The sequence below is a fragment of the Urocampus carinirostris genome, chromosome 13 (assembly GCF_059441175.1).
Source record: "Urocampus carinirostris isolate Australia breed hairy pipefish chromosome 13, RoL_Ucar_1.0, whole genome shotgun sequence".
NCBI lineage: Eukaryota > Metazoa > Chordata > Actinopteri > Syngnathiformes > Syngnathidae > Urocampus > Urocampus carinirostris.
This window is the reverse complement of record NC_142361.1, coordinates 22,974,630-22,990,930: the sequence shown is the minus strand read 5'-3', so window position 1 is coordinate 22,990,930 and position 16,301 is coordinate 22,974,630. Positions and strand designations below refer to the sequence as shown.

Below are 16,301 nucleotides of genomic sequence, written 5' to 3'. Positions count from 1 at the left end.
CTTTCTTTTTGTTTCTTTCTCCATTTCTCTCTCCCTCTGTCTATCTTTCTTTCATTCGTTCTTTTTCTCTTTCCTTCTTTATTTCTTTTTTCTTTCTTTCTTTTTTCTTTCCTTCTTTCTTTCTTTCTTACTTTCTTTCTTTCTCTCTCTCTTTTAATCACTCACTCTTTTATGTTCCTCTCTCTCATTTTATCTTCCTCTCTTTATTTCTCTCTTTCTTCCTCCCTTTCTTTTTTTTTCCTATCATTTTTATTTCTCTCCCTCTCTTTCTTTAACTCTGGCTTTCTCTTTCTCTCCCTCTGTCTTTCTCTCCTTTACTCTACATTTATTTTCTTCATCTTCTCCTGGCAATGCTGCTACTGGATCTCAGTGCTGCCTTTGAGATGTGGATCATAATATCTAACGAGATCGGTTGGAAAATCCTTAAAAAAAGGAAATGTTAATTATCGGCCCCTCTCAATGCCGTGACTTGTTCTCAAACATTGCTCTCAACCTTGACAAATATGTTATCACGCAGACTGTCGAAAATATGGCCGTTATATTTAACCCTAATCTGTCCTTTCAGTTACATGTTATGCCAGTCTGTTGCGGGGATTATAATTCATGCGTTTGTTACCTCTCGTCTCTATTACTGCAATGTAGTTCTGAAATCTCTGGTCTCCCAGAGTCTAACACCAAGACCCTCCAGCTGGTACAACATGCTGCAGAGAGGCTTTTAACTAAGAAAAGAAAGTTTTATCACATTACCCTGATTTTGGCTCCCTGTCAGTTCAAGATGTGATTTTACGATTCTGTTGGTATTATACAAAATAATGCATGCACTTGCTCCCTCATGTCTTTTAGATTTACTTTCCCCCATGTTCCTGCTTGTAGCCTTTGCTCGGAAAATGTTGGTCTCCTAGTAATCCCAAGAGCCAAGAAGAAATCCGCAGGTTCGAGAGCATTCTCCATTCTGGCCCCGGTGCTGTAGAGTGCCTTGCTCTCTGAGATACAATCTGCAACTTCAATGGAAGTGTTGAAATCTAGGCTTAAAACACACTCATATATGCAATATCTTATTATTAATAATAATAATAATAATAATAATTTCCTTGTATTGTCATTCTGTGTAACAATGTACACAGAACGAAATGTCGATTGCACCTGACCCGATGCAGCCGCAGCCAAGAGAGGGCGCCGCCGACCACTTTTTAAGTCTTAGGAATGACTCGGCCGGGGCGCGAACCCGAACCTCCCAGTCTCAAAGCGGGCGCCTTACCATCTAGGCTACTGAGCTGGTATAATGATGTTGATCTCAGGAAGTTGTCAACCGGACATTTTGTTATTACCTATATTTCACGCTGATGATGTCTGTGTATTGTCTGTTGATGCCCTTGGATCATCAATTTCAGCCTGGTCATCTTGCAAGGGGGATTACCTCATGTGTGACCTCTTTTCAAGGTTTCTTAATGGTTTTTCCTTGCCGTCATGTAGGTTTTAGATCAGGGGATGGTGTATTATTAGTCTGTAATCTGTACAGCCCTTTGAGACTTCTTGTCATTCGGGGCGTCATGAATAAACCTGACTTGACTTGACTGCCATCGCAAATTTAGACCACTATTTCCCCACCTTTTTGAGCCAAGGCACACTTTTTTTCCTAAAAAAAAAATCTTGAGTAATGTTGAAAATGTTTAAAAATTAATCCCTGGCAACAGTTATGTTTTTAGGGTGAAATTTGACACATATTCTTTTCACAAAATATTGCACCTCCTATTTTCTATGAGCAGGGGTGGCAAACTTGTTCTTGTACAGGAGCCGAATGATAGGAAAACACAAAATAAGAATATTGAAAAGAACAGGGGGCAGCACGGCGGCACAGTGGTTAGTGCGGAGTTTGTATGTTCTCCCCGTGCTTTCGTGGGTTTCCTCCGGGCACTCCGGTTTCCTCCCACATTCCAAAGACATGCATTTCAGGTGGATTGGCCGGTCCAAATTGTCCCTAGGTGTGAACGAGCGAGTGAGTTGTCTGTCCCTGTGTGCCCTGCGATTGGCTGGCAACGAGTTCAGGGTGTCCCCTGCCCACTGCCCGATGATTGCTGGGACGGGCTCCAGCACCCCCGCGACCCTACTGAGGATAAGCGGTGCAGCTAATGAAAAGAACCAGGAAAGGAGAAAAGAGAGAAAGAAACAGAGAAAGAGAGAAAGGAAGAAAGATAAAAAGAAAGTAGGAAAAAAGAAAGAAAGAAAAACGGAGGAAAGTAGGCTTGATTTGATGCAGCACTGGTGGGGTATTTTCATAACAGACCCACCGGCACCTCAGCTGTCCTCAGAGGGCACATGGGTGCCCGCGGGCACTAGGTTGGAGACTCCTGGTGTACTGGGAGTCCGTGGTTCGTGCAGCCCTTTGAGACTTCTTGTGATTAAGGGCTACACAAAAAAACATGACTTGACTTATTTGAATACAGTATTATAATCTTGATATTTTGGTTTCAGAGGAAAAAAGTTAAATTATTTAATCAATGACAAAAAGCTTTCAGCTTCCAAAATATTAGCAACTCCTGTTTTGAAGCGTACTTAATAGAGGTTGACCAATAATCGTGCGGGCCTATTGTTGGCACCGATATTTGAGAATTTGACAGATATCGGTATCGGCATTTTTTTTCGTTTGACGAGCGATTAAGTTCCATGCAGCGGAGACTCTCTTTCTCTCTTTGCTCCTACTCCTCCTAAACCCTCCTCATCTCTCTTGTTACCCACCCTGCGCCTTCTGGTTGGATACACGGCCGAGAACGGAGCCACTAAAGCAGGAAAGAGCAGCAACTCAGCTTTTTTTGCCCCAACATGCCTGTGTCCCTCATAGAAAGGCGTGTTTGTGATTAAGAGATACCATGAAAAGTGTAGTTAACCTGTTTTAGGGAGGTATGTTCAGGTGGAGACAACTGAAGTAGCTTTGATCATGATCATAACATTAGTTTGTCAACCAAGCGTGTCTGTGACTAAGAGCATAAAAAGCACGCTAAAGTGGAAGTGATGAGCTCTTATCATAACATCAGTTTTTTTAAACTGGCTCCGTTGAAATTCTGTTGCACTTATTCTTTTAATTAATTTAGGTCACGTTGTTTTTACTGTATTTTATTTATTTAGGCTATTGTAAAACGTTTCAGGGAGCTATTTAAATTGTTATGTACCTTTATACGAGTTGCTGTTAGGCTTAATTTGATTTCCTGCACCGTGCATTTTTGGTTTAAGTGAAAGATTAGTAAATGGTAAATGGTCTTCATTTATATAGCGCTTTTCAAGTAAATGAAGACCTCCCAAAGCGCTTTACAATGTGCTTCAGACTTACCCATTCACACACACACTCACACACCAATAGCGGCCATGCAGCCATTCAAGGCGCCGACCTGCTTTTTGGGGGCATTAGGAATTCAGTGTCTTCTTACACTTCAACATATAACACGGAGGAGCCGGGGATCGAACGTGCGATACCAAGACGAGCGCTCTACCCCCTGAGCTAATCATGAGTTGCGTTGTAATTCAAATTGTATTTACTGTAAAAAGGTTCCAGAAAGCAGTTAAAGTTTTGTTTGATTTTATAACTAATATTCTTTGTTTCTTTTTGCATTATTAAAAATACTTGTGCAAATTTTCAAGCTGAATATGGGCTACAAATATCGGTTATCGTCCTCCTAATAATACTAATAATCGGTATCAACCCCATACCTGTCAACCTCCAAGGCTCCATGCCCGTACAAACTGTCGTATTTTCCCTTACAAAATATATATTTCTTTTTTCAGAATGATGCATGATGGGAAATCCCCAGGCGGCAGACGCATGCGCACAGTAGCATCAAACCGCTCTCTTCGTTTGCAACGAAAAAAAACGATACCGAGATAGAGGCTACCGCGGCGAACTCATTAAACTTAATTGATTTGCCGTTTCATGATATTTGGTGTTTACCGGATGGTACCCATCATTGACAAATTTGCGTTTTTCCGTACAGATTTTTTTGTACGTCGTACACGTCTTAAAATGCACAATAAACGTACTTTGTACGGCAAAAACTTACAGGTTGACAGGTATGCAACCCTGAAAAACCAACACAGTCTGAGCCCTTGTATTGAACAACCCCACCAAAAAAATATTTTATTTTGAAACCAAACTAATCGGAAAACCTCCGTTCCCCGCCAACTTGACAGCGCAGCCGCTTCCTCCTCCACCGCCGTGCGCGCGAGCGAGTGTGTGCATGCGTGCGCGCGCGCGCACGTATTTGACTGCGCTGGCTCCCTCCACCATCGCCCAGTCTCGCGCTGCACATTCACGCCGGAGCTCGACGCCCGAGAGGCGGACACACTGCAGCGACACCTCGGCGGAGGTGCGGTGGTGCGCTGGTGCTGGAGGGGGGGCGGCACAAGACCCTCCGCGCCCTTCTTCAAACAACCGGAGTGTTTTTTTTTCTCTTCTGTGTGTTTGAATGATAATATTCGTACTCTTATTGGATTTAGCGCACTTTTCCCCTCCTTATCTTCTCGCGGCTCCGTTCTCAGTTTGCGTTCACTATCCGACATGGAAGATGGTCCGTCTTCGACAAGCTGTTTCAGAAGGTTAACGGACTGCTTCCTGGGGGCAAGTAGGTGCACTTTGATTTATTGCATTTGCTGAAATATTGCAATTTCAAAAATCAATGATAGACGCAGAGCGCGCGTGCATGCAACAGTTCCCGCGCGTGGAGATTTTTGGGACGTCTCGTCATGTGAGCCCACTTGAGTTTAGGAATTAGAATTGTCTTTATTGCCGTTAATATCAAGGTTGTGAAATATTGTATGCAACGAGATTAGACGTGGCACTCCAGGGGTGAAACATGGAATAAGAGAGACTCTCAAGAGAAAAAGGATAAAAGACTATCAGGAGGAATATGCAAAAAAACTAAACAGAAAGAAACATAGTACTTAGAAAAACTAGCCCAAGTTATAATAATTATAACGCAATGAAGAATAGTGTAATATTGTAACATTAGTGCAATTGAAATAATTGCAATGAAATGCAACAGCCCAATATAATTCACAAGGTATATATATATATATATATATATATATATATATATATATATATATATATATATATATATATATATATATATATATATATATATTCACAGCTTCATGAAATCGTATACATTTTCCAGTTTTATTTCGCAACAACAAAATGAGAAATGTCACAAAAAATTGTTTTACAGTTCTGTGCATTTGTTTAATAATACTGTAGTAAAGACTCTGTTGGCAAGCCAAGTTTGCTTTCAAGTATTCTTTCTCATTTTTGTTATGAAATTCTTATTTTGATGTATTTTCTCAACATTCGTATAGTTTTTTTTCTCAATGCTTGCAGCCGCATGCTGCAAAAGGAGGAACTAATTGAATAAAAACAATTTAGTAAAACAAAAGATGTGTTCATTTAAAATAGCACTTATCTGACAATATAGAAATGCAGTATAGCAACCAAAGAAAAAAGTATATTCATATATATAAAAAATATATATATATATATATATATATTTATGTATATATATATACAGTAGAAATATGAAAAACAGAAAAGAAACACCGAAAATAACATTTAAAGTACTCAAAACAAAGTCCTTTTAATAGTAAAAAAAAAAAACAGGAGTGCTTTTAAAAATCTTAAGTAAATACTGATCTTCTGTATTATTTAATAAAAAGTATAACATTTCAGAGAAGGTCCAACATGCACATAGAATAAATTTGTCTGTAATTTATTACATTTGGGTTTGAGCGCCCCAGTTACGGACAAAAAAATAATTTGTAGCTCTAAAATAAGACCTAAGAGTAGCAAAATATTTTTGCTAATACAAACCTACAAGTACGGTGACTTGCAAAAGTATTGGCCCCCTGGGAACTGTTTGACATATTGCCATATTTCAGGCTTCAATCAAAAAAAATGAAAACATGTATTTTCTAAAAGTTGGCCATCGCAAAAAGGAAACAAATCTAACATTTTATTATGTGCTAACAATAAAAAATTGAAAAGTGGGCATTGCAAAAAAAATATTGTCCCCCTTTGAGTTAATGCTGCAATCACTGCCACTCTTCTTTTTGGGTAGGTCTCTATAAGTTTTGCACATCTTCAAACAGAAATATTTTCCCATCCTTCCTTGCAAAACAGTTCAAGTTCCCTAGGGTTTGATGGTGATTGTTTGTGCACAACATTTATTGTTCCTTCCACAAATGCTCTGTAGGATTGAGGTCTGGACTTTGGCTTGGTAATTCTAACATCTTTATATTTTTAGTTTTAAAACCCTTTCATGAGCTTCTTGGTTGCTTCTCTGATTAGTTTTCTCCTTGTTTGGGCCAGGTCTTACTAGATTTGCAGTGGTTTTAGGCTCTCTTCATTTTGATATTATTGTTGGCACAGTGCTCCAGGAGATTTATTAATGTTGCAAAATATATTTGTATCCTTGGGCAAGACACTGAATCCACAAGGCCCCCAATAAGCAGGTAGTTGCCTTTCATGGCTGACACTGCTATCGGTGAGTGAGTGTGTGTGAATGGGTAAGTGCTTTGGGAGGTCTTGAGTGACTTTGAAAGCGCTTTATAAAAGCAGACCATTTACATCTACATTTATCCCATTCCTGCTTTGAACTTTTCCACAACTTTATGCTGGATTTTCCAGGTGTGTTCTTTGGTCTTCATAATGCTCGCGTCTCCTTTTACAGACCTCCAAGCCCACCACAGGTGCATTTAAACTGAGACTTAATGACACACAGGTCCACTCTGTTTGTCACTGTTGGTCATTTAGGTCGACATTGGATCATTCAGAAGCCATCAGGGAGTCAGTTTGTAGAGCATAAAGAACATAAAGACCCACTTTTCCGTTTTTTCATTGCAAATATAATGTAAAATGTTGAAAGAATCTGGTTCCACTCCATGGTTGAGTCTGTCATGTTGTTGATTCTTAGAAGATATTTTGAGTTGTTTAGCTTTAAATCTCTGTGTTGTCCGGTGCGAGCGAGGGCCAGTGTCTCGGAGCACAGCAAGTTGGAATCCTGGCGGACAAACCTGGCGGCAACCTAGGTAGGGATTTCACTGTGTAAAAGAAATACACATTTCTCAACCCATGGCTTTATAAAAAATAATATTGGTATAATAGTTGTATTTTTTGCCTACTATTCAAATCAATGTTTATTATGAACATTTTTGTACCACTAGAAGGCGCCAAATATTACACACTGTCCTTTTAAGTTTGAAGCCTCAAATGTGGCAGAAATTTCTTGGGGAACCAATACTTTCTTTAAATGTCAAGCAAATAACAAAACGTTGAAGCTATTTTTAAATGTGTGTGCAAAAAGTTTCAAGAAAAAAAACACAGAAATCCAGACATATAATATTTTTTTTAGTTCAATACTCTTCACTGTTGATTGTTCTTGAATCATCTGAGCCTCCGGAACAATATTCCCCGTTTCGACTTCCCCAAATAAACCAAATGTGTTATTGAACTAGCCCAGAATGTCGTGTGAAAACATTTTCCTAAAGTTAGTAGAACTCGCTTATTATCTTTAAGGTCAGCGGTAAGACCGTCTTCTGCTCTTCTGGGAACAAAACTCACTTTGTTTGATGTGTTCTGCGTGGGCCACAAGGATAACTTTGTGTTTGGTAGTATTTGTCCTGCACGCATTCTATCACGCAACTTAAGATATTTCGTCACTAGTCCGATGACCATTTCTTGGAAGGTGAGGGATGGAGATGCACACATGCTTGTTGTTGAAGTGTAAATATAGAATATTTGGTCTTTTTATTCTATGAGCTTATTTTCATTAGTAATATAACATTACTATCATTGAATTGTAAGTGCATAGATTACTTTTGATAAATGAAACAAAAAATGGTGCAACGGTCGTATTTACCCATGACTGCCACTTGTGGGCGGGAGTGTAACTGCAGCCTCGATCAAGCCTATGCATGGTGCCCAAAAATTGTGACGTGTTCGATAAAAATAATCTAAATTGATTTTTTTCCAGTCGACGAGTCCGGGTTTTTTTGTTTTCAGCCGGGTACTCCTGATAAATGCCTGATGTAGAAAAATCTGAAGCAAATAAAAGCCTTAAATGCAATGCCGCCAGTTTTTATTTTTGAGGAATTTTACTGGTCAGAACCAAACTCAAGACAAGAAAAAGGGAGTTTTTCCCAAAGTCTTTGAGTACATTTTTTTTAATCCAAGTCAAAATAAAATAAAGAAAATGTTAAAAGTAAAAAAAAAAAGCTGGAAGAGTGGAAAAACTAAGAATTACCCAAATTAACTTAATTAACAGTAATAATAGAAAAAAACATAGTGGAATGAGAAGCATCACTTTACTCTCTTGTTCTGTTGGCAGCCAATTCTGATGTTATGTATTATTTCTATTATCTTATTTATGTGTTATTTTCTAAAAATGCTCGCAATTTTCATTTATTTGTTTACATATTTTATTACATTTACTATAAAAGTAAAAAAATATTAATACTGTATTTCTATATCACCTTGTTGGCAGCTAGTTTTGCTTTTTTGTTGGCAGCTAGTTTTGGAGCCCATCCCAGCCATCTCCGGGCAATGGGCAGGGGACACCCTGAACTCGTTGCCAGCCAATCGCAGGGCACACAGGGACAGACAACTCATTCGCTCATTCACACCCAGGGACAATTTGGACCGGCCAATCCACCTGAAATGCATGTTTTTGGAACGTGGGAGGAAACCGGAGTGCCCGGAGGAAACCCACGCGAGCACAGGGAGAACATACAAACTCCGCACAGGAAGTCTGGAGCTGGATTTGAACCCACGACAGGTTCCCATGACATGAACTGTGCGCACAAGCGCTAACCACTGCGCCGCCGTGCTGCTTATATATATATACCGTATTTTCCGCACTATAAGGCGTACCTAAAAGTCTCAATTTTTTTCAAAAGCTGACCATGCGCCTTATAACACAGTGCGCCTTATATATGGCTCAATATTAAATTCGCAAGGTCTCGCAACTACGAGAAACAGCCGCCGACTCCATTTTTCGCGCTGTGCATACTGGGAAATATTAAACAACGATTCTCTTTCATACGTGCGGGGAGACAGCGCCGGGCGACATACGCCATCATCTGTCAGTGGAGCATAAATGCATGGGCTGATATATCAGTCTCAACTGTGGTCCGAGCTTTCAAGAAGACGGGAATTGTCCCCGAACAGCCAGACAACATCAGCGACACTGACTCAATTAATGACGACCTTGATGAAACTGAGCCGGACGTGTTGGATGGCCCATTCACTCAGATGATCAATTCGAACACTGCAGAAGAAGAATTCGAGGGATTCGTCGATGAGGAGCTTATAGAGTGATCTTTGTTTTTCTTTTGTGTGTTTACGTTTTACATTTTACAGTTATTATGTTATTGCTTTATTGTTATTGTTTTGCACTTGTTGTTTTTGCACATTACGAGTGTCACTTTATTGCGATTGCACTAACGTTTCATTTAAAATAACAACATCAGACGTTTTTTTTTTTGCGTGTTGACTAAATGGAGGAAAAGTAAAATGATATGCCTTGATGTTGTTCAAAGATGTTAAAGATGTGTCACGAAAATGCTTTACCTCAGAGACAATAATAAAACGGCTGTTTATTTATTTTGGGAGTGAATGGAGTTGTGGAAAGCTTGTTTGTTAACAATAAAGTTTGACCATTTTGAATGTTTTGTTGACATTCCCTTTAGCGTGGCAACATCTAGAGGTTGCATAACGTAACTACATTCACTACTGTAGTCAAGTCAAGTCACATTTATTTACCGTAAATAGCCCTTAATCACAAAAATGTCTCGAAGGACTGCACAGGATTACAATTACAAAATTGCACAATTACCTGATCTTAAACCAGCATGCACTTATAGCGCCTTATAATGGGGTGCGTCTTATGTATGGCAAAAGTTTTAAAATATATCATTCATTGAAGGTGCGCCTTATAACACGGTGCGCCATATAGTGCGGAAAATACGGTATATATATATATTTTTTTTATATTCTGGTCATTATTTAGGAGAAAAAAGTCAAATAAAAACAATTCAATAAAATAGGGAACAATTTGTCAATTTATATATTTATCTTCTAACAAAAATAAAAGAAAAAAAACAATCCAATTATTACAAAAATAAATAAATAAACTGACAGGGTACAGAAAATACAAATAACGGCAGGATGGGGCAAAGTGTGGTTAAAACAGTGAGGAAGAAGCACAGTAAGGAAGGTTACACAAGAAAAAAAATATATTTGACAGCAGCAGAATTTCTCCTGTTTGTATTCTCCTGACTGGAATGTTGTTTACATCAACACCTTTAGGGGGAGCCCTCCCTGCTTTCTCTCGCTTTAAATACTGAACATCTGATCAGGGCCAAGTAAAATATAGACCGATATTTCAGTTTTTATGTGAAAATCTGGTGTGTTTTGGATCAGCGCCAGTGACAAAACAGATGACATTCTCCTCATCCATTGACCTCGCCTTCTGACGGTCAAAGTTTTGCTATCCGAGAGGATGGGAAAAGGCCAAAAACTGATAGATTCCCTTCGAACTTGTCCTCGGTCGAGAAAAAAAAAAAACAAGATCCAGGAGATGACACGGGATCCGAGTTCTGTGCTTCTCATTAGTTGCTTCCCATCGTTTCCACATCGGTCCAGATGTGCGCTGACGGGCTGGGAAGCAAGATGATGATTCTGAGGTCACCCTCATAATTATGATTCATGTAAATTCCAGACTAAAGAGCGCACCTGATTCAAGTCAAGTCACATTTATTTGTATAGTCACAAAATGTCTCAATGGACTGCACAGGTTACAATGACACCATCCCCTGATCTACAACCTACATGAGGGCAAGGAAAAACTCAAAAACCTCAACATGAGGAAAATGAAGAAACCTTGAGAAAGGGCCTTAGAAGTAGTAATCCCCCTTCCAGGGTGACCAGGGCGCAATAGATTTTGTATTAGGTACAATACACAAAACATAGTGAACATAAATTAAAAAAAACATAGGTAATAAGTAAAATTGTATCCAGAAAGTGCATGACAGCAACGATACCTCGAGCCTGTTAAAAAAAAGGCCGCGTAGGCAAATTTAAGGGAGAAACCCATCTTGGTTTTTGTACAGGCCGCTTAGGATTTTGAGCCATAGCCTTAATTCTATTTCCTACATTTAAAAAAAACTGCGGGGAAATGTTTAGTATATAAAAAGAACACATCGTGCCTTGATTAAGACACTTGTTTGCAGACTGTGTCTGCGGCTTTAAATCTCGATCAACTAGTGCTTTTGTTTGGCTTGAAGTGCTTGTAAATGCTTGCAATTGTTGCCATGTTTCATGGCAGTCTGACTCGATGGACCACGCATTGAATTTAGAACAATAAAAAAAATACTTGAAATGACGAAAAAAGTTTACCCGAAGAAATGCACATCCTTGCATGTGCATCATGAATGAGCGGACTGTGGGTGGAACGATGACACAAGCAAGGAGATGGTGGCAGAGAGTAACAGAGTTACAAATTTCGCACAGCTCTTTTACACTTGAGAAAAATTGACTTTCTTTGGCTTGCACCCATCTTAAAAACATCATTAGTTTTTGTGGGATTAATAATAAAAGTAATTAAAAAATATGCATTTTCAATTCTTTTTATTCAGAATATAATAATGTACATTTCTTTATTTGACTGGTACTGCAGAAATTGTAAAAATTTGCTTTGAAAGTCCTTAAATTTGGCTGCAAGAATGGTGTACGAAACCTGATAAACATATAGTTTGGCAAAAACATTCTCGATATAAAAGTAAATGTACTGTAGTGACTAAAATCCTAAGGCCCGTACAATCAGAACAGCCTGTACACATGCTGAGCCATGCGACTGATCCTAAGCTCTCCCATCCCTTGCGTTCATGACAGAGTGATAAGGAAAACACCAAGTATTGGTACTACTACAAAAAAAAATATTGTACATAAATACTTGAAATTTCTGTAACAAGTATCGCCTGATTGAATTTACCTTTTGGTACTTGAGGTATAGAACACAGAGGGATAGTAGGGCAATCGCAGGGTGTGTAGCGCTTGCAAGAAGTCTTATCTACATCTCAGCTTGCCATTTATAGCCCCCCGCCCTTTAGGTGTAATGACCTGCGCCAAAGGAGTGGAAATAATGCAAATTACATTTCCATGGCGATCCTCTTTCTGTGTCTGCCTTTCGGTCCCCCAATCTGTGCAAAAAGATAACAATTTATATCAATTTATGCTGTATATACTGTATATTATATTATATATATGTATATAATATATATAAGGATGAATATAACAAAATCTCTTTTATTTTGACCTTTTATTGTACAGCTGACTCAGTCTCCACGTACGTCGTTTTTCAGTTCTACTTCGAGCTGTCATGACTTTTCTGATCATGTGACCATTCAAGATGGCGATTACAAAGACGACTACATATATACTACTGTACGAAAATGTAAGCCTTATATTTTTATATGACAGGGCCAGGGCAGACAAACTGTGGAGAATAGTGCCAGATTGCAACACAGATGTGTCTCTTTGTATTGTCATTGGTGGTTGCCGTGGTAATGGACCAAACTGCATTTGTTCCTTGAGGGATAAAGGAAATTCCAGCAACTCAACGTTGTCTCCGATGATATGGAAAAAGAAAAGTATTTTTGATAGTACTTGCGCTGCCGTTCAACTGGGGTGTTTTGGTTGATAACCGGATTTGTGGGTTATAAATCGCAAGTACGCAGGCGATATTGAAAAAAGTACCGTCAAACCCCCCCGTTTCGCTCCTGTTGTGTGTTATATAAATAATGTTGTCAAAAACATCGACTAACTCCTCTAAAAGGGCATCAGAAATGTTTTCAGGTGATATTTTCTGTATTTAAAGCAGCAGTGTTTAAACTCTTGCAAAAAAGTAGCAGCTTGTAGTCTGGAACTTTTGGTATATCAATTGGAAACAAAATATGGTCACAAAATAAGGTTATGGTTGCAGTTTTAAAACATTACTGTATTAAAAGTAAAATTCAGATTGTAATAATAAGAAAAAAACAAACACAAGTCATACTGGAGTATAAGTCCAATTTTTTTTTTTTTTTTTTTTTTTAAATCCAATACCAAAAACGTACATGACACCTTGAAAGGCAATTTCAAATAAATAAAACAAAAAGTTCCCCCAGCGTGGAATGCACCCTCCCACAAAATATGTCCCTCGCGCAAACCTACTAAAACGACTCATTTTTGGTGGATGCATTATAACAGTAGAACACAGAGCATTTGCACCTTGTATACAAAGTTTAAAACATTTACTTTGGCGAAATGACGCCTTATCTTCCGAACGTTCGATTTATCTGTTGATAATTTGACAGTTCATTTCGGCGTAATAAGCTTTATGTTGAGCACATAACAATTTAAAATACATGTCATATTCGGAAGATACTGTTTTGAATCGCTTGTTAACCGAAATAAAAGCAACACGTTTATGTGTCTCCCGATTGGTAAGAAAAGCTGGTGTTTCTATACAAGGTGCAGATGCTCTGTTCTTTACCGTTCCATCACATTTCCTGAAAAGAGAGACAAAAAGTCATTTTAATCACGTCTGCTCGAGATTGCTTTACGTGACATTTTTCGGAACAACACCGTCAATGTTGAAATTATCAACACAAGCCTAGAGCGCCCTCTTGTAGTGTGAAAATAACATGTGAAATTATATCCCCGGTAATAACGCGTTAATTATTTCACACTTAAATCTCACAAGAGTGTAAATTGCACCCCCGGGCCGAACAAAGAAAAAAACTGTGATTTATAATCCGAAAAATATTATAATTTCTCAACTAAATTGTCAAGTAAATTGATTTATATTTTTTATGGGATGAGATTGTAACAGTACAGGACTGCACCATGAAATGTTTTTCTTCTTCTGTCTTCAACTTAATGTCAACTAGTTCAACAGTAGCCGAGCGGTCCATTCGCCCTACCTCAAACCAAGAAAACCAAACGTTTATTATTTCATACTGACATCTTTGAACTCGTATTGACTCTGCACTGCAGGTCAGGACACACTTTGGAGAGAATTACGCGTGTACACTCACCTGTATTTGCACACACACACACGAACCTCATGAATTAATAAGGTGAAAAGTGGGAGAGCGGGACCCGGGCCCGTCACCCTCCGTGCCCACTGGAAGTCGGAGTTGTCCGCCCCCTCTTGCATGCTAGATAAGATAAGGAGCACATGCTCTTCAAAGCTCCTGGCAAGGGAGTCCCAGACGGCGCTGCTGACGCACGAAGCTCCAATCCAAAATCGCCACCTCCCCCCCGTATCCTCTCCCTTCCTGCCTCAGAATTCTGCCATGAAAAGTACCGTTAATTCTAGTGCCGTGAAAACGTATTCGCCCCCCTTTTCCTCCGTGATGAGCACTCTTGGAGTATTGTTAGTTGGTCGACCACTCCTGAGAAGCTTTGCCACACTTCCCAGGTTTCTCCATTGGTCGATAATGGCTCAGACAGTGGTTTGCTGGAGCCCTAGAATCTTAGCAATAGCTTTGTGGCCTTTTCTGGACTGATGAATTTGAGTCACTTTTATTGTCTGGATTTAAATCCAATTGATAGCTGTGGTGTGATCTTAAACGGGCAGTTCATGCTAAAATACCCTCCAATATGGCAAATTTGAAACAATTTGAAAAGAATGTGCCCAAATTCCTCGACAGCATTGTGAAAGCCTCAATACCAACGATCATAAAAGTTTGATTTGTCTTATTGCTGCCAAAGGTGGCCCATTTCACCATTAGTTTCAGAGGGCAATTACTTTTTCAGATAGGATGGGTTTGGATTTTTTTGTGTCCCAATAAATGTAATCAACATTTCCAAACTGCATTTTGTATTTCCTTGGGCTGTCTCTGTAAGTGATGAAACTCGGTTTGATGATCTGTGAGTGATGAATATGCAAAAAAATCAGGAAGGGGGGAAATTTCTTTTAACGCCACTGTATATGTCAACGGAAATTTAATTAATAATGATTTCTGTGCTAGTTGATCAAAATTGACCGCTGGGGACCTTTATCTTGGAACAACGTGTTGCCTATCTGTAGTCGACATTTCCCCGCTGATTTAAAGAAGAAAATGTTAGAAATTGACCTGAATGAGTTCATTTTTATGGCTGGATGGAGATCGTCAAGAAAGGCCTGGCGCATGTATGAAGTCACTGTCAACACCTTCGTGACCATGCGCCTCAAATAAAAAAGAATAAGCTGCATCGTATTTGTAAGCGGTCGTTTTTAAAATGGAGAAAAAAGTCGAGGCTTGTAGTCCAGACTTTACGGTAATACCCTGGCAGCTCGCCCTTGACTCAGTGCCAAGCGGTGTAAGCTTCAAATGCGAGTGGCCCTTTCCCCCTTTTCGCTCATTTTTCACGAGTGAAGCGGAGGAGAAACATAGCGAGCGGCAAAGATCGGCCAGACTTGTGACATGAACACTTGACATCATCTGACCGGAGCAGTTAAAAGGCACGAGCTCACTTAACATGTTCCTAAGCGGACCACCGAAGGTCATCAGCGTGTCGTCTGTGCTCGTATTTTTATCAGTTGGGTAAATAAACAGACCAAATAGCTATAATATGTTTTCTTTAATGAATAAAAGTGAATGAAAACTTTATTTCAAACATGAGAAAAAAACAAATACAAAGCAAGAAGTCCACAACACAAACAATGTTAACGTAACATATCGGCAAAGGAGTAGAAAGAAGCATATGCCTTTTTAATCCTACTAGGGGTCGACCTATGGGAATTTGACGGAAATCAGTATCGGCATATTTTTATTTCATTGGGTGAGCCAATTATTAGGTGTTATGCAGCCGAGATTCTCTCTCTTTGCTCCTACTCCTCCCCTCCGTTCCTACTCCCTCCTGCTACCCACCCTGAGCCTTCTAAATGGGTAAGCTACCGGGGGCGGAGACACTAAAGCAGGAGAGAGCAGAAGTTCAACTAACTCGTCCCAACATGTGTCCGTTATAGAAAGGCCTGTTTGAGATAGCTTAAGGAGTGTAGTTTACTTGGTTTAGGGGGGTACATGGAGGTTGAGACTGATAGATTAGCTTTTATCATAACATTATTTCGTCAACCAAGCGTGTTTGTTTGTGACTAAAAGCATAAAAAGAATGCTAAAGTAGAAGTGATGAGCTCTTATCATAACATCAGTTTGTCAAACAGGCTCTAAAACAGGAACGCCCACACTTTTCAATTTGCGACCTCCGTTGAAATTCTGTTAATTGTTTTAATGAA

General features: G+C 39.2%; 1 protein-coding gene across 3 annotated transcripts in view; it reads left to right on the top strand.

Annotated features, from left to right (window-relative positions):
• pde10a (phosphodiesterase 10A) overlaps nucleotides 1-16,301 on the top strand; it is a 101,162-nt gene that overhangs the window by 27,747 nt on the left and 57,114 nt on the right. For 2 of the 3 annotated variants that reach the window (XM_088350804.1, XM_088350803.1), the window contains exon 1: nucleotides 4,268-4,610. The exons of the other annotated variant lie outside the window; for it this stretch is intronic. In XM_088350804.1, coding sequence (XP_088206930.1) covers nucleotides 4,547-4,610 — 64 coding nt within the window. In that variant the 5' untranslated portion in view covers nucleotides 4,268-4,546. Of the gene's footprint in view, nucleotides 1-4,267; nucleotides 4,611-16,301 lie in introns of those variants that run through there. 3 annotated transcript variants of the gene reach the window in all.